This window comes from Rhamphochromis longiceps, linkage group LG4 (assembly GCF_057381845.1).
Source record: "Rhamphochromis longiceps isolate RC_006_pf linkage group LG4, R_longiceps_female_GT1.1, whole genome shotgun sequence".
NCBI lineage: Eukaryota > Metazoa > Chordata > Actinopteri > Cichliformes > Cichlidae > Rhamphochromis > Rhamphochromis longiceps.
Genome location: NC_140560.1, coordinates 11,570,734 through 11,589,335, shown reverse-complemented (window position 1 = coordinate 11,589,335; position 18,602 = coordinate 11,570,734). Strand labels below are relative to the sequence as shown.

Here is an 18,602-nt window from a genome sequence, read left to right as displayed (position 1 = left end):
AAAGATTCAGGGCTTTATATGTGACAACTCTACACTTTGGCGTTTACTCAATTTGTATAATAGCAAACAAAAGGTTACCGGTTCGAGCCCGGGAAGACACACAAATCTCTTGCTATTGTGTCAGGATGGAGGTAAAAAAAAAAAAAAAAAAAGAAGAAGAAAGTAATCTTCCAAATCAAGCGTGAACATGAGAGCGGCTGAAAGCAACCCCCTCTGTGCTCCACAGACCTGCTACATTTGTTTTTGTCGAGCAGATGAACCGACAGAGGGCAGGAAACCATCAAAGACACAAAGTCCAGTGTTTGCATTTCATATGCGGGCAGAACAGTTTGACGTCAGCCCGTCTGTGGCCGCATGTAGAGGATGAAGGGGAAGCTGGCATGCAGAGAAGAAACGGCCTTTTAGTCTCTCTGCGAAATGTTTCATCATTTGTACTGTGGTAAGATCACTCTTTGATGTTTCTGTCAAAGTTAGCGACTTGCTAACGAAAGCTAAGCTAAAGCTGTTAACGTGCTAAGGCTGAATTATTAGCAGGCAGTCTAATTAACGAGATTAAAGCGTGAGCTCTTCATTCGACATTTGATTTTTAGTTTCAGGGTATGTTGTCACTGGGTGGTGTTAAAGTTAGACATTTAATGTAACCACCTAGTGGATGTTGCTAGCTTCGCGTCCCTCTTGCCTGTAGCTAGCCTATTGCTGTTTTGTTTATGTGCAAGAAGCTTCCTGATGCTCTCACTTGACAAAGCTCATTACATTGCTGTTATCTTTCCCAACGACACAAAGTGGAGATAATACAAGCCTTGGTTGCTGTCTGCTTTTCCATTGGTCATTACATTTGCAGTGAACATTTCAAAAAAACATTTACAGTAGTCTGAGCGTTAACGCCAAACGTTTTCTGCTCCTAATGTTCTGTTAGAAGACGAGGAGGGGAACAAGGAACCAGTACACATGGAGGGTGAGAAGGAAGGAGTCGACTCTGAGACCATGTGTAGCGAAGACCTCAGACTGGTCCTTGTTGGAAAGACCGGATCTGGCAAGAGTGCATCTGGGAACACCATCCTGGGCCGCAGGCAGTTCCTGTCACAGGTCAGCGCCAGCTCTGTCACTCAGATTTGCGAGATGGGAAACACTGAGCTCGCTGAAGAAGATGGCCGGGCCGTCCCACAGAGGAGAGTGAGGCGAATCATGGTTGTTGACATGCCAGGCTTTGGAGACACTCACCTCAGTGTGGAGCAGATTCACACAGAGATTGCCAAATGCGTGTCTCTCTCTGCCCCTGGCCCCCACGCTTTCCTCCTTGTAGTGCCAATAGGACGATACACAGACAACGAGAACCAGGCTGTTTGTGAGCTGGCCAAGATATTTGGGGAGGATGCTGTATTTCACCATACAGTGGTTCTTTTTACAAGGGGGGATGACCTAGAGGGAATGGGGATAGAAGAATATCTGAACATGACTGCACCTCCTGGGCTGAGGGCTCTGATAGACAAGTGTGGGGGTAGGTACCATGTGCTCAACAACAAAGACCCCAGTAACACAGCACAGGTTAAAGAGCTCTTGGTGAAGGTAGACAGTATGGTGAGGCAGAGTAACGGAGGGTTTTATACTAACATTATGTTTTTAGAGGCAGAGGCTGCAATCAGGGAGGAGCAGAATAGGATTTTGCGAGAGCGAGGGCAAGCAGATGGTGAAGACCAAGAAGGAAGTAACTGCAGAACTGAAGAGGGAGCTAAACTTGCAAAAAGAAGGAAATGTGTTTTAGAGTCTGACATAGCAGGAAGCAGCGAGAGAGGATTACAAGAGCTCCAGAGGAAAGGGGTAGAAAGAGGAAGTGAAGATGATCTTAGGGTGGAGAGATGGGCAAAGGAGAGCAGAAGCAGTCCTTTCAGCCTGCTGAGAGACCAGATCAGAGGCCGACATTGGGGCCATGGCAGAGCTGTCAGCCGGCGGCCATCTGTTCGGTCGTCACTAATTCGTTTCAGGAGGGAAGCCGCGCTCTCTCCCATGGTGCTGGAGAGAGTTAAGGTCCTGGTGGCTGCTGGAGCCACTGGCATGGCAGTTGGGGCAGTTTTTGGAGCGGCTGCCCCTTTGGCAGCCGCAGCTGGGGCATCTCTTGTTGGGAACTCGGTTGGTTTTGCTGCAGCTCAGTTAGCTGGGATGTCTGTGGCGGGAGGCTCAGGTGTGGGGAACGCCGTGGGCGCCATAGTGGCAGCAGCCTCGGGGAAAACTGCAGTGGCTCTAGGCGCAGCAACAGGTGGTGTTCTGGGTAGTTCTGTTGGAGCCATTGCTAGCGCTGAGGCTTCCAGTCCTGCAGAAGGTGCTTTAGATACCCTCAGCCAGGTTAGTATCATAGGGGCCACTGCAGTCGGGGTGGCGGCCGGTGTGGGATGCACCATGGCAGGTGGGGCTGCTTTAGGAGCAGCTCTGGAGGGAGCAGCTGCCCTCGGTGGAGCTAAAACTGCAGCAGCAGCAGGAGTAGCTCAGGGTAGTTTAGTGTCAGGAGCCACTGGGACTCCTCAGTGTGCTGCCGCCTTAGCTCAGGAAGTGGCCGCTGGTGCTGTGTGTGGGGTAACAGGGCCCAGTGTGGCAACAGCAGCCAGCAGGGTTGCATCAGACCCGTGGGGCACCATGTCGACAACAGCGCGCATCCTGAGCGCGGTGGCCGAAATCGGCAAAGCTGCAGCCGGCATCGCCCTCGCTGGTGGTCTGGTGGTGAAAGTGGTGAAGGAAAAAGTGAGAAGCGGCACAGGAACGACGGAGGCTTCCTACTCAGAGAAGAAGTCTTATGAATTCTACTGGAACAAATAAATACAGGCTGAGCGTAGAGTCCAAATCCAGGATGTAAGAGATTTATTTTTCCACCTTCACAAGTAAACACCACACAACACAGTAGCTTACTGCAGTGAGGGATATTTTTACATGGATGTAAATGATTAAAGATGCACTGCTAGCAACAACATCTGTGTAATAAAGTTGTATGCGGTATTAATATGAAACCACTTTTTGAAAGAAAAGGTAGAAATTTCTTATTCTAAATGTTGGTTCAAGCCGAGGCTGAATAATCCATGACATTTGCACTTGTGTGGGACGACTGAAAGACATATTAGATGGGTGTTGATTCTGTTGTTTCTTATTTTTAAACATGTTCATTTCATTGCTGGTTGGTATTAAAACACACTTTAGTCCTTGAGCACACATCATACTTAAAAAAATAAATAAATACAGTGAGTATTATAAACAGAAAAAAGTCATCTTAAGCACCTCATCAGTTTCCATAATGAATGATATGCAACGATTGGCTGGGTTTATTGTCACGTAATATGTAAACCGGGAGAGTTATCCAGTTATGTATTAACACAGGTTAATACAGGCAACACATCTGCTGGAAATGAGTCAGCAGTTCACTGATGTGTTCATGTTTTTGCTGTGAAATAAAAAAAATACAAATATTGTTGCAAGAACTAACGTTTTTGGCCTTCTTTTTTCCTTTTGTTGTGGTATTATATTTGTGTTATCTTTTTATAATGCCATATGTGTGGAGTTGATTTATTGGTTAAAAAGTACAACTATGGTTCTCCATTTGAAGAATTCTGCAAACACATTAGGTAAAAATGTGATGGTGCTTAGAATTAAGATCTGTGCCATTTTAAATGTGTAGATTTGATGACTTTGTTAGGTACACTAATACCTGGTTGGACGTCCTTTTGCCTTCAGAGCTGACTTAATTTTTCCTGGCATGGATTCAACAACAATGTCCCAAAGATGCTCTGTTGGACTGACGTCTTGTGACGGTGGTGGCCATTTGAGTACAATGAACTCATGTTCAAGAAACCAGTTTGAGATGATGTCAGCTTTATGGTTGTGTTATCCTGCTGATGGTTCCTGTGAACCATCAGAAGAAAGGTACACTGTAGTTATAACTGGATGGGCATGATCAGCAACAATACTCAGGTGGTGCGATGGTAAGTTGGTACTAAGGGGACAGAATCCCTGTAGATCAGCAGTTGCTAAAACACACAGCGCAGCCCATCTGCCACCAACACCTATGCCAATAAACTTAAAGCAACTTAAACTCCCATATTTCTCCGTGTTTCTGATGCTCAGTTTGAACTTTGGCAGGTCATTTCGACCTTATCTACATGCCTAAATGTGATTGATTACCTACCTAATAGAGTCGATGAGTAGCTCAACTGTAGTTCTTTCATTTTTATTAACACAATATCATACAATTTTTATGCTTAAAAAGTAAAATTTGGAGTATATGCCATTAACCCTTTTTTTCCTATAACACAACTTGTAATCTTTAAAGCTTTAAAATGTAAATAATAAATACGATAGTATTAATCTGTACGCTGGAAAACATGCTTATCACGTTAGCTGTGGCAAAATAGAAGAAACGAGTGAAACTGTGTGTTTGGCGAATGACTGCAGAATGACTGTGTGGGTTTATCGCCGTCATCTTTTCCAAGGAGCTGCATTTGTCCACCGAGGTCGAGTGCTTTTCGTGAAGGTAGGGGGAGCGGTTTATTCAAATGACACCCAAGCTTCTGATAGTTGACGTACTATCAGACCACGGCGAATACGGGCCTGTCATTGGACGATGATGACTGGTCTCATGACAAGAACGAATTGGTCTCAGCCAATCAGATCCCGCTATGGGCCACGGAGTCTGTTTGTGAATGACGTAATGAGCGTGAAACAAGATGGCGTCGCCTCAAACATAAATTGATGCCAATGAGTTTATCGGTGTAGAAGTGCTCCTCTCTTGGGGCTTCTGTTGTTTTGGGGTTGAGAGGACATATTCCGCGGTCAGTTAGCTGTGTGGTAGGCGTTGCCGAACGCCCACGGAGGAGCTCGTGGACCTTGTTTGTTTTGTCCCTCCGTTGACAACCGGAGAGGAGAGCTGCTGACAGATAGGATGGACAGCGGGGAATATATCTCCACCATGGAGAACATGGACCCGACTTTAGCGGAATTAGGGGACGAATTCACCTTGGGAGACATTGACGGTGAGTGTCCGTGTCACCGTTAAAAAAAATAGGAAGGTTAAGCTGTGTTTCACGAGTGTTGACCTGTTTCCGTTTAGCCCGACAGCTGTTCTTCCTGCCGAGCGGAAGGAGATGAGCAGCTCTGGCTCTTAATTCTTGCGACAATGTTTAAGTATTCAAGATACCACTCAGGAAAATAGAGACCACTTATATTTAGTAGTCCTCGAATGCTCTGTTATTTTGGCATTATCGTTGTCTATTTTCTTTATTTGTTTCTCTAATACCCCCCACCCCCAAAAACAACAACAAACAAAAAACCCCAAACAAACAATGAGCATAAACTAAAAGATGAAGAAGTGATACTGTTGTGTTGTCTTGACTCCTCCATAAGAAGTGTCAGTTACTTTCTGACCTTCTTGTTTTTGAAGAAAGCTTTAACTCCTACTTGAGCATCTTTTTGCTTCTGCAGACCTAATTGAGCATCATCTGTGGGACAACATCTCTGTCAAAAATAAGTAAATAAATAAATAAATAAAACAGATAGCCTTTTGCACTCTGTGGGCCTGTACCCTGTGAACAAACAGCATCCTTGTTCCAACTTCCCTGTTATCAAAACATGTTTCACCCTTTGGCACACAGTGAAAGGATGGGGGCTTTTGGTGTGAGGCTGGCCAACGCAGAGTCACCAGCTTTTTATTAGGGTGGAATTTTACTGAATGCTAACCCACCAGACCGGATTGATACACTGGTGAATTTGTGTGTGTGTGTGTGTGTGTGTGTGTGTGTGTGTGTGTGTGTGTGTGTGTGTGTGTGTGTGTGTGTGTGTGAGACGCACAGTATGGGATGAATTGGTTGTGTTAAGTTTAAATTACTCATCAGCATACAACCAAAGTGCTCTAACTGAGATCATGCAAAGCCTAATAAAGATTACTATGCATGGGTTTGAAAACCTACCTGCCTGTGGCATCTGGTGTTAATTCTCTCTCGTGAACAGCCCAGTCACAGCTATTTAATCTCACTTAATCACTGTGTCAAAAGAAGAATGTGCAGATTGTGTGAAAGTCAAATGACTGTTGAGGTTTGACTGATCCTAACTTGACTTTTGCTTCACTCAGTGCATTTTGCCTGCAGCTGTGTGGGGGGGGAAATGCAGGTTTCCCATGAGGAAAAGCATTTAACTGCTGCAAATTCAGATTAGTCACAAGCTTTTCTTTTGTGCATTTGACTCTGTATTAATGTTGAACATTCTTGCTTTTCCAATTATTCACTTAACAACTGCTGCTCTGCTTATGTAACTTATTTTCTTTGCTCTCAGCAGCCCACAAAATTGTCCCCCACTGCACCCTCGCCCTACACCCCCATTTAATGGATTTACCCTTTGTGTCGGAGTCTCGGTCTGGAGCTCCATGGGCTCAGAGGTGCTTTGTTCTGTCAGCCACTGTAACCCCCTCCCCTCGAGGTGTTGAAGTGTGCGAGTGCCTTACTGTAAGTGTAAATTCGACTGGATGGTTGGTAGAAACGGTTCTGAGAGGAAGCCCATTTAGTGTTCCTGTGATGTTATTTGAAATCCCGTCCTGCACTCCTCTGGGCTCACTTTTCAAAGAAAGCATCACAGTGTTTCCCTTTTATTGGTTTCGAAAGTGGTCATTACTGTTTCTTTACCTCTCAATGTCATGTCAACACAGGTCACATGCAGACTTCAGTCATGGCTATCAGTGCATGAATTACTGGCCTTGACCTCTCTGCTGCTAGTGTTGGACTGTTGATCTCTTTTTTTACAGCTTGAGATTTTGCAGCAGTAGAAATGCAGATATGATATATTATCCAAGATGAGATCTAAACACACATGAGTTCATTTTAAAGACTTGTTGGATTTCAATTCATGTCTGGAGTCGGCAACCCTTCACACTGATGGGAACGAACACCTTTTATTGTTTTTGTACGCTGTGCTAAAATGCAGCGAGTGATCAAAGACAAAGCTGACAGGATGTTGGCTTCTTTTCCAAACATATCTGAGAACCTTTTGGTGTTTTAAAAAGTTTGAGTTTTCCTTCTTCGCTTTCCAGCTTCAAGCATCTATTCTTGTACCCCAGTGCTTTTTGTGTTGCGTTTGTTTCAAACATTAAACCATTAAAGTAGAAACACAAAATGTCCTGCAGCGATATTGTGCTAAAAAAAAAATGTAGAAATCAAATCACCAAAAAAGGAAGTATTAATTTTATTGCAGGCGTAATAGATGCAGAACATGTTTCACTGCAGCGTGATTGATAACTATGTATGTCTTTAAAAAGGTGTTATAGTACTGTATTATACAGTGGCCTTGTATTTTCCTGATGCCTAAAAAAATCACTCAATGCAGGAAACAATCACTCATTTTGAGGCTGCAAAGTAGTGACTGTAGTTAAATTTAACATGTGGCTTGCAGGGCTTCTCGGGTGTATTGATATGTGGTGTCTAAGGGTTGTGCGCTTAGTGATTTAACACTTACACTTGACAAAAAGTTCTTTGTCTTTTGTATTGTCTGATTTCTCCGCCTCACATTAAGACAAAGTTCAAGGTTACAGGCTCAGCTTATTGACGCTGCGCTGACCCTGGGAGCTAAGGGCATAGGCACAATCAATCACATAGGCAGACAAGCTTCAACCACATGGGATACTATATGTCAAAAGTGTTTTCAGTTGTCGTTGTCTTTTTTGAAAGGGGATTCCTTTTAGAAACGTTAACCTTCAAATTACTAAAGTAAATAATACTTAGCAAAACAATCATTTGGACCAACACAGTTGTTCCAAAAGAGTCAATAGTACCATCAGATTTGTTCCACCATACAGTAACATCTGGAAGTATCTTACTGGCAGCTATTTCATTTTCCAGCATCCAGACAGTGGTCCCAAACACACTGCCAACCCAGTAAAAGCATGCCTGGATAGAAAAACACACATTGGAGCGCAGTCAGTGATGGATTGGCTTCCCCAGATCCCAGAACCCAACATTATTGAAGCGGCATGGGATCATCCTGACAGAGGACAGCCAACATCCAAACAAGAGCTTTGAATGTCCTTCAAGAAGTCTGGAGAAGTATTTCTGAAGACTACCTAAAGAAATGACATGATAGGTGCCTAAGAGAGATCAGGCTGCCAGTCATACCAAATTTTGACTCTCAGGCTTGTTACAAGTGTACAAAAGCTCACTTTGCCCTAAATACTGTTTAGTTTTGATAAATAGCTGCACATATTACCCATTTTTATAGCAAAATATAAAGAAATGAGTGGTGGTTCAAGACTTTGGCACAATACTGCATTTGGCAAGAATGTGCTGGGAACATATTGAAAGAGGCTGTGATATGATTATGTAAGTGTATTGATATTTTGTCTCAACACTATTTCTATCAGAGATGTTTTTCAAACTAAATTTCCAAAAATGCTTAATATTTTACCCTATACTTTAAACCTCATATACAAAAATAATTCCCAAAAATAATCAAGACATTAAGTTGATCATTGTTTCCTAATAAAACCTCTCCTCACGAAGAGGCAGTTTGTTTTAGATTCAGTACGATGGGTCTAATGAACTGGCAACTGAGTGCATATTGTCATGTTGCCAAACCACGAGCACCAGCATACACAATGTCGGTGGGTGGGTGAGTGAGTGAGTGGGGGGCATGTATCTGTCTATCACACCTTTCAGAGCTGCTCGATTCTTCATCTAAATGTTCTTTACTCTATATGCCTATCTCTTTTGTGGCATCAATTGAGATTACATCAAACCTCTTCAAGGCCTTCTGTTTGAAGGTTTCTTTATACTGATTTATGACCAGAACAGTAGCTGTGCTTGTGTGGATATCTGTCAATTCAAGGTCAGGTCTTGAAGATTCTATTCATATCTTTGCAATAAATAGTGTTCATATCTTTGGCTGATCTACACTGGAGCAACCTCAATATTCTGCACGAGGCCTCACTTACAGAGGAGACTTGCGGAGATGTTCAGATACACCTCAGATGATGTTTTTGACTTCTTGTCTGTTTACTTTCTCCCTATTTTCAGAGATGCTGCAGTTTGTCAGCAATCAGGTGGGAGACTTCCCAGACTTGTTCGAGGATCAGATGAACTCAGCAGGCTCTCTACAGGGTGGTGGAGTCACCTCCACCCCTCGGCCTCAACCTCAAATTGCTCAGACTCCCCAGACACCGCAGCCCTCAACCAATGCTGCCTACCAGAGCTCCAACGCTTGCTTCACCTCCTCCCAGACACTGTCCCCACATTCAGTACTCCTCACCCCTCCCCTCACTCCCGCACAAACCCCCTCCCCCCCAACCAACGCTTCAGTGCAGCAACAGGTGACCCGCAGCCCTCCACTCCTTCAGCCAAGGCCTCAGATGGTCCAACCCATCCAGCCTCAACCCCAACAGGCAGCCCAGACAACCATCCAGGTACAGATTTACCTGACGCTTTCTCACACGCTACTCATACAGTCCTATTAGGAGTGGAGAAAGCTGTAGTCTGACTGTTACAGTGATGGGCTAGTGCTGTAGTGGTGCTTCTGCTGACGTAAAACATTTTCAGACTGCTTAAAAACTGTAACAGATAAACAAAGACAACAAAAATCTGTTTTTCTGTTTTTGAATGTAGATGCACACCCAGGGCATCCCCATGCAGACTCAAAGCTTTCCAGTTCACACCCTGGTTCAGACCCACAGCCAAACACCCATGCCCATACAGACACAAGCAGCCCAGACGGTGATGATTGCCTCCAATGGCGGACAGTCCCGCTTCATTCAGAACCCTGTCATTTGCCAGCAGAGCCCTGCTCCTGGCTTCCAAGGTGAGTACAGAGCAGGGAATGCAATTTAATTTGGCTTTTCATTTTTCCTAAATATCTTTTTTTGTTTTCTCTCTCGTCACTCCAGTCCTCCAGCCACAAATGCAAAGCATCATGACGTCACCTCAGCTTCAGCCAGTGGCCATTCAGCACCAGCGTGTTCTGACCCCAACAGGTCAAACCATCCAGACCATCTCCACAGCGCCCACTGCAGTCCACACTGTGCAACAGCAGGTGCAACAAGTACCTGTAAGTAATCCTCAGTTGTTAGCAGGATTGGATGAGTAAACAAAGTTTCTGCTATCAGAATATTTCACCAAAGCTTACCTAAATAATTTTACCCCAAGTTACTGCAAACATAACCCCTAACATAATATTTAGTTTCACAGTGATAATCAAGCAAACATGAAAACGTTCAATTTATGGTTGTCTTCACTCAGGTTTTGGTCCAGCAGCCTCAGATTCTTAAGACGGACTCACTGGTTCTCACAACTCTCAAACCAGATGGGACACAGGTGCTGTCTACCATGCAGAGTCCTGCAGGCATCACCACCCTGACCACACCCATCCAAAACACAGCTCTGCAAGTCCCGGTATGCACTGTGCATGATTCAACACTGCTATTTACATGCAAACAAAGGTTATGATTAAGACTAAAAACTGTTTTTGTGTATGTTTTCGTTCGCCAGACACTTATGAGCAGCAACATCCTGACCACTGTCCCTGTTATGATGGGAGGAGGAGATAAGCTGCCAATCAAACAGATACAACCAGGCTCTTGTCAAAGCACAGCTAGGCCAAGCATGGATCAGTGCCAGGTGACAGCGGGAGGAGTCGGGCCAGGAGGGGTAGTGAAGGAGGGCGAGAGGAGGACAACTCACAACATCATTGAGAAGAGGTATAGATCCTCGATCAACGACAAGATCATCGAGCTCAGAGATCTGGTCATGGGCAGTGATGCGAAGGTTAATATTTTTATTGTCTCCTTTAAAATAAATAGATAAATTACTAAGTCTGGGTAATATCATATGCTTTCAGAATTTTAAATTCCATGTATTTCTTCCTAGATGCATAAGTCAGGAGTGCTTAGGAAGGCCATTGACTACATAAAGCACTTGCAACAGGTTAATCACAAACTACGCCAGGAGAACCTGGCCCTTAAGATGGGCAACCAGAAGAACAGTAAGTCTTCACTTTACTTAAAGCTGCGAGCGGATCAGAAGTCACAGCAGGTCCAATGCATTGACACTTTCTCTCAATCCCAGAGCCCGTGACGCTGTCTGAAGATGTGGAGCTCAAAGAGGAAGTAGTGCTGATGTCACCACCGGCCTCAGATTCTGGTTCTGGTTCCCCTCACCAGTTCTCTCCTTACTGTGTTGATTCAGAACCAGGGAGCCCTTTATTGGATCATGAACAGGTGAGGACAGGACACACACACACACACACAGTATGGTTGTGGCTCAGTGGCTTAGCAGACTGCAGTGTTTTAGTGTCAGCAAACTGATTAGCTCAGTGTGTTTATGTAGGTCAAAGGAAGGACAGTGGCAGTTTTAAAAGACTTCCTATTCTTAGCTTCAAAGTGCCTCTTTGAAGATTAGAATGAGATTTTTTTTTTTTTTTTTTTTTTTGGTTCTTCATACCTGAGGCGGTTGTAGTTCTTTCTGTCGACAAAAGCTTTATTGCACATTACTCCCACTCGCTTTGCTTCACAGTAAAAGCTTTTAGCCGGTGAACGCCCATAAGCTAATTTTTCCGAGACAGCTGATTTCTTGTTTGATAAAATTTGATTTACGTTGATGTTTTAAAAGGTTTCTTTTTCCGCTTGCTTCACTAGATGTTTTTTGGGCAAAGCAAGGGTTTGTGATTATAAATCGACTTTAAAGTATTATTTATCGTCCCTGTGAACCTGTTCTTCGTCTCTCTTACTGTGTCTTAGATAAAAAGCGAGCCGGACTCTCCCTCGGTTGGTGTGATGGATCGCTCTCGGCTGCTCCTCTGCGCCTTGACTTTCTTCTGCCTTTCCCTGAACCCTCTCCCATCTTTACTGGGATCGGAGACATCGAGCAGCCCCGCCCTTTCCGGAGGCCACGGCCCATCTAGAACGCTTGTCTGGTTTCCAAGTCACACGCAGGAATTTGGTGAGAATTGATGATCTTTAACTTAATTTATCCCAGAAGTTGATGAATTGCTGATTCCTGTTCATACCACCTAGAAAATCCTTTGTTAGAATCTTAAAAATACAGGTTTGTCCATCCTCTCGTAGATTTGACATTGTTTATGACATGTTTCATTTCTTCACGTCCTCCAGCATCTTGGCTCCGTTGCCTGTTGCCATGGGTGATGGTGTGGGTGCTGAGTGGAGTGGGAGCAGTGTGGGGCTGTGTCAGGGTGCTGTACCTGTGGGAGCCAGTCACACCGCTTCACTCACCAAAATCTGTGTCCTTCTGGAGGCACCGCAAACAAGCAGACCTGCATCTCAACAGAGTGAGTGCAGATCAGATCAGATGGACTTGAGATGTTTTAAACAAACCATTATTCTGATGCTGTTGGATTAATAGAACTTCTTAGAGTTGGATGTACCCTAAGATTTGTTTTTCTTTCTATTACAGAGCACTTTGCAGATTTGTGCTTTAATTCTCACTGTTTTTGATGTCTCAGTTGAGCCAGGTTCCTCTGCACATGGTTTTACTTTTAGCATCTTTCAGAGCTAAGCCACAACCTTCTCGGTTTTTCTCTTCCGTCAGTCTACGCTGACTACTTTACCATTTCTCATGTGATTCTCTCTCCTACAGGGAGATTACACAGCAGCAGTGGCCAGTTTAGAGACTTGCCTCTCTGTTTTGACGAGAGCTCTTCCCTCAACCAAGCTGGACCTCGTCTGCTCACTCTCCTGGAACGTGATTCGCTACTGCTTGCATCGCCCAACTCCTCTGGGCTGGCTTGTCCACCAGGTCGGAGGGAAGCACGAAGGGGAGGAGGCGAGGACCAGCGCGAGGGACGCGGCACTTGTGTACCACCAGCTCAGCCAGTTGCAACTCACGGGTAAGCGTTTAGGATGCACAGACAGGAATCCAGCAGATGGTTTTGTACTTTTCACACGTGTTGACATGATGAGAAGATACATTATCTGCTTCCTCTTTGTCTCTACAGGAAAGCTGCCTCAGCGTAGCAGCCTGTGGGCTCTGTCGCTCTCTCTAAGCGCTGTGAACCTCAGCGTGAGCGCCCAAGGCAAGATGGCCCCCACACAGCTCGCCCAGATTTATGTCACTGCCGCAATAGCCTTGCGCACTGCGCTGGGCCACCATCTCTCCTGTCTCCCTGTAAGTGTGTCACCTTTGAAATCATCACTGTTGATGTTTGGCTTCGCTCGCACTTTATCATGTTTTGAACCTCGTCTGTCTCTCAGGGTTACCTGCTGGGCTGTGCTGAGAGTGTGGCCAACCAATCAGAAACCAAGACGATCCCCGACTGCCTGCGCTGGCTCTTCACTCCACTTGGGAGGCAGTTCTTCCTGAGCTGTGATTGGTCAGTGAAGTCAGAAAACGGCGATGGGGTGTACACTTCTCAGAGAGACCCAGGTATGTTGTAAATGTTGGGGCTGCTCCTTAAGTTTCCTCTAATTTACTTCTTCGAATTCAAAATAAAATAATCCAGTTAACTTCTTTCAAAAGTTAATCGTGAGTGATATTCCTGTTCTCTCTGCTTTCCTGTTGATCTTTCCTCCCAGCTGACCCCATTGCCCAGCTGCACCGCTCTTTCTGCAGGAAGCTTTTGGAGAGAGCCGTTCACACCCTCATCCAGCCGCAGAGCGACTCTGAAGCAGAAAAACGCAAGAACGAGTCTGGGTAAGGCCTGAATAGCAGCAGCAACGCACTACCGAGAAACTCAGACACTTTAATGTTTATAGATTATGTTTTGTTTTGTTTTTTTCCACAGCTTGGTGTAAATTTTAATTTAGATTTGCTTTTAGCTTATCTTTTCTTCTACCCTTTCAGAGAGTTTTCCAGCGCCCTGGAGTTCCTGCAGCTGTTGAACAGCTGCACAGAGGACTCTCCTTCCCCACCTCCCCCTTTCTCGACTCCTCCCAGTCACAGCACTATTCCAGGTATGATTGATATGAAGAAGAACCGTGACAGTTTAATAAGAATCGTGAACAGATCTTTGCGTGGGGGGGGGAACGTTTTCTTCTGTGATAACTAAGCAGATAGCAATCTGAATTATTACTGTCAGCCTGAATGGATTTACTTTCCTCTAGCAGCACACTGATAGTCAGTCACTAGTCGCTTTCCACATGAATGTTTTGTGGTATTATCACAGCTTACAGTCATCTACAAATGAATGCAGTGGATAAGAACACAGTGACAATCTGGTTGCTGCCCTACAAAAAAAAAGTGTTTTACAGTCATGCATGCAGCTTTTGATAACAGCAGGAAAGCTACAACGCCAAAAGGTTGACCAACCTGTTTGAGCTACATTTTCTTTATGCATAATTTTTCTTCTTTTATGTACTTTTTTTTTTTTTTTTTCCCCTCTTCCAGTGGGGGACCCAGTGAGTCGCTGGTGGGCTGTGGTCCTGAAGGCTGCAGTGTACTGGCTGCAGGGCGATGATGTCGCAGTGAAGTCACTTTTGGCAGAAGCTGAGCGAATGCCGAGAGCTCTGCACATTCTTGAGTAAGTGCACTGAAATATATTGTACCTTAATGGGAGTGGTCTATTCCAGGATGTCCAGCAACAGAGGTCACGGAATGGTCAGAGTATGAAAATTGACCGACTGACATGTTACACAGCATTTAGCCAATATCAAGGCAAATTAAAACTGTCCTGCAGACATTTGGCGGTATCTGTTTATCTGCTTGGCTGTGTTTTAATTAAATCAGAAACATGCAGCACATACAGGTGTATATTCTATATTCAGCACTGTGTTTGCAGTCTTCAAAAATGGCAATAAAGCTGACTCAATTAAGATGTTATGACTGAACAGTCATAAGCCAACAGAGAAATCAGTTTTTTGCACTTTGCTATTTATTCTTTGTGCACCTTTGCACCTCCAGTAAACATGTTCGAGTTAATTTCTTCTCCTGTTATTGCATTTTAAGCCCTGGATCGGCCCCATCCGCTTTAATCTTGTGCAGATTTGATGATTAAAAATCTGATTCACAGTTGGTGGTTCTACAAACTGCTTATAGGTGCCGATTTTTCTAAAATAATTGTATCCAAAGTGGGAGGGGGGGAAAAAACAAAGCACAATAACCTGATAAATGTCCCTCTCTATTCCAGCCATCCTCTGCCCAAGGCTGTGCTGCTTCTCTGCAAGGCTGTACAGATGAGCCTGTCCCCTCTGAAGGGAGAAGGGGCAATAGCCTGCCTTTCTTACTGTGACAGAGGCAGCAGCTACCTGTGCTCCAGCATCTCAGTGGCGCTCGCCCAGTCTGGGAACTGGCTGAACAAGGTAGGGTATCAACAGTTCCTGAAAGATGTACCAAACATGGCCCCTACATTCATACATGCAGTGCATGCAGACATCAAAGAGTCTTCCATATATTACAAGTTACTGTCTCACAGTGCAGCACTAACTGTAGTTAAAGCTTAATCATGCATAAACACTCACACACACACACACACACACACACACACACACACACACACACAGAGTTAGGGTCAGGTCAGGCTGTTGTGGGGCTGTGTGTGCGCGCAGTGTGGGTGGCAGGAGGTGGCTGTGGTGCATTGTAGTTGCATTGCATGATCCTGAAGCCGAGTGCAATGTGTCTGCAGTGCAGTACAGAGGCCTCCCTGATCTGCACGCATCCACTACACCCCACCACTTAACACTGAGCAACAATGAATATCTTTTCAGATTTGATCTCTCTGGCATACACGTCGGCTAAGATTTACCGGTAATTGTGGGGTTTGGTTTTTTATGTGCATCTATACCCAACCCAGCTGTGTTTTCATTTTTTTTTTTTTTTTTTCTTCTCCAAGGGGGTTGAGCTACTGGTTTGTGACCTCCTGTTGACTTTGAGGACCAGTTTATGGCAGCGGGGAAGCAGCAGTAATGGAGAACCTGGCCCGGCTCCTGGATCTCAGTTGGCTGGTTTCCAGAGAGACCTCAGCGCACTCAGAAAACTCACACAGTGCTACAGACAGGGACAACACAAGGTCGGGCTTTGGGGAGATTAATTCAGATATGTTAATAATAGTGCTGATAGCTGAAATATGCGAAGGATCATAAAGACAGAACTCTCTATGTTCAGGCCTCAATGAGAGGAAGAAGTGAAAGAGATTCGTCATTCTGAATTTCTTAGGCTGGCAGTTTGGCACCGCAGGAAATGGTTTTTGGCATATTTTATGGGGGGGGGGGGGGGGTGTTTTTGTTTTTTTAAATGTAGCTTATTAAATTTCAAAAATATATAATAGAATTTGCAACAGCGATCAGCTTCCAAGTATTCGCAGTAGTGAAACTGTAAATGGCTCCATCCTTCAAGTGAGAAATCACCTCGGTACATTTCTGATACTCATCTTGTTCATTATGAACATAATATATATATTTTAATTTTTTATTATGAATCTCCATCACTTTTACCATTTCCAGAACTTTCATTTCAGTTCACCATATCATCAGTCACACTTCTGAGATTTACTAGAGGAGCCTTAACGGCTCCTCTAGTAAATGTATTTGTTGTTTTTTGAGACTGTTAAGTTTTTCACATTTGGCCTCTTAGATAGCACAGTGGAGGAAATCTGAGGAAAGAAGGTAGACAAAGAGTTAGAAGGGTGTCAAACATAAGGCCCGAGGGCCAGAATAAAACCTTCAAGGACTCCAATCCGGCCCGTTTTGGCTTTGGAAAATGTGAAGGAGGTCATCAATTTTGGACAGTCTTTTTCACAGGTTTTACAAGCTTTCCCTGCTGATAACAATCTCCCCCATTCATTATACAACACAGACAATCAATTATAGAGTTCTGTAATTTTACACTTTCAGTTATTACAATTTAGGTCCAAAAGTCATGCTGACTCTTTATTTCTTTATCATGTAGAAAAACTGAGACACACTTTTGAAATTGCAATACTTTGTCTTTTATTAAGATGTCTCATTGATTTAATGTGCAGTTAAATTTCTTACAATGACAGAAATTGGCGTTCAGATTAAAGTGTGTTTGATGTAAAATGAGTTTTGCGTTGGTGTGGTACTGAAGAGGCTGAAGAAAGACAAATCGTGAAGTTTTTAAAGGCCTGCTGTCAATCTTGAAAATCTAAACCTCCACTTTTTAGTTTAATTAATATTTAATTTAGTTGAATTGTAAATGTTATGCATACAGAGCCGTTTCAAAGAGTTCATGGCCAAAAACAAACATGAATACAGAGTGTTGGGGAATAGTTGTAGTAAAGCAGAGGAACTGGTTGGTAACACGTGCACGGACATTGGTGCCTGCTGAGAGAATTTGAGGGCTGCTCAGATGTGTGTTCAGCCAAGTTGAAATGATAATAAATACCTGATAATGACAGCTGTTTGTGTTATTTAGGTGTTCCTTCATGAGACCACAGTGAGGCTGATGGCTGGAGCCAGTCCCACAAGGACACACCAGCTGCTGGAGCACAACCTCCGACGCAGGACGCACAGCTCCTACACAGCTGGTAGGCAACACCGTCCTAGTGTACGACACGAGACACACCAAGAGAAAAGACATTTATCCAGTTTCTTCTTCTTTTCCCCTCCTCCTCCCTGCCTGCTTTCAGATGGCGAGTGTGTTTTAGGCGAGAGGGAGAGAGCTCACGCCATTCTGCTGGCCTGCCGCCACCTCCCCATGCCCCTGCTAACCCCGCCCGGGCACAGAGCTCGTCTACTGGCTGAGGCCAAGCGAACCCTGGAGCGGGTGGGAGACCGCCGGTCGCTGCAGGACTGTCAGCAGATTCTGCTGCGCCTCAGCGGGGGTACCACCATCGCTGCTTCTTGAACACACACAACAAACAAGGCTTCTCTGTGGTTCTGCTGTCTCACACACACACACACACACACACACACACACACACACACACACACACACACACACACACAGGGACATTAACCAGGCTTCTCCTCCGCCAACATGTAATTTTATAATTGTCAGCTATTCAGAAATATAGACTTTCTGCCACGTGGACACCGTAACACACACAGCTGTTTTTGTTTTTTTGCTGATGGATACAGCGCTGATGGATACAGTGCTGATGGATACAGTGCTGATGGATACAGGGCTGTATCCATCAGCACTGTATCCACACGCCTGGCTGAAACGTTTGCGCCTTTGGTGCTTAAGTTTAATTGCAGCACAGTCGCCCCACCTTCTGGTCATTACTGGTACTACGCTGGCTGGCTGCCTCTTTTCAAACAAAAGAAAATCAGGTCTAAAAGGCCCTAGAGGGAAAAGGGACCATTATCTAATAGCTATTTAAATGAATGAATGCAGCAGTGCATTGATTTGCTCTAGGACACCACACCGTACAATCATTACTGGCACCCAGCAATGTGAGTGCTGCAGTAAGAGTAATGTGTCGTTTCATTTGCAAGCTTCATTTAAGGGCTTCACAGAATTTAAGAGTAGACAGCTGAGGTCTGAGCACGGCTGTGCTTTTAGGATAGCCTTGCTTGCTTTAAACCGTACAGTGCTGAGTAGTGTCTCTCCTTATCTACCTCACAACTGTACAGTGCCAGCATTGTACTGTGGAGCAAAAAAAACAGAATTCTGTGACCATTAGAAGTGATTTGTGCTTCAGTCCAGTGCAGCATCATTCCAGTAACACACAGCTGATCTGCTTTCCTT

The 18,602-nt window shown here is 44.5% G+C and overlaps 2 protein-coding genes across 3 annotated transcripts; both read left to right on the top strand.

Moving 5' to 3' along the window:
• Nucleotides 1-116: 116 nt before the first annotated feature.
• On the top strand, nt 117-3,461 carry LOC146671107 (uncharacterized). Of its 2 annotated transcripts, none has more exons than XM_085403289.1 (2): nt 117-439; nt 920-3,461. In XM_085403289.1, the coding sequence occupies exons 1-2, from the start codon at nt 418-420 to the stop codon at nt 2,806-2,808; spliced, it is 1,911 nt and encodes a 636-aa protein (XP_085259415.1). In that variant the 5' UTR covers nt 117-417; the 3' UTR covers nt 2,809-3,461. The 2 variants fall into 2 exon arrangements, with proteins under 2 accessions (XP_085259415.1, XP_085259413.1); XM_085403287.1 differs by having other exon boundaries at nt 122-439; nt 917-3,461.
• A 1,213-nt stretch (nt 3,462-4,674) lies between these two features.
• srebf2 (sterol regulatory element binding transcription factor 2) lies at nt 4,675-17,858 on the top strand. Its single transcript, XM_085403285.1, has 20 exons — nt 4,675-5,009; nt 9,030-9,415; nt 9,615-9,807; nt 9,893-10,053; nt 10,245-10,397; nt 10,494-10,769; nt 10,872-10,986; nt 11,070-11,221; nt 11,741-11,942; nt 12,113-12,288; nt 12,597-12,846; nt 12,955-13,124; nt 13,211-13,382; nt 13,532-13,649; nt 13,800-13,909; nt 14,343-14,475; nt 15,082-15,253; nt 15,784-15,960; nt 17,325-17,436; nt 17,539-17,858. Exons 1-20 carry the CDS (start codon nt 4,919-4,921, stop codon nt 17,754-17,756), a joined length of 3,537 nt encoding a protein of 1,178 aa, XP_085259411.1. The 5' UTR covers nt 4,675-4,918; the 3' UTR covers nt 17,757-17,858.
• The last annotated feature ends 744 nt before the right edge of the window (nt 17,859-18,602 follow it).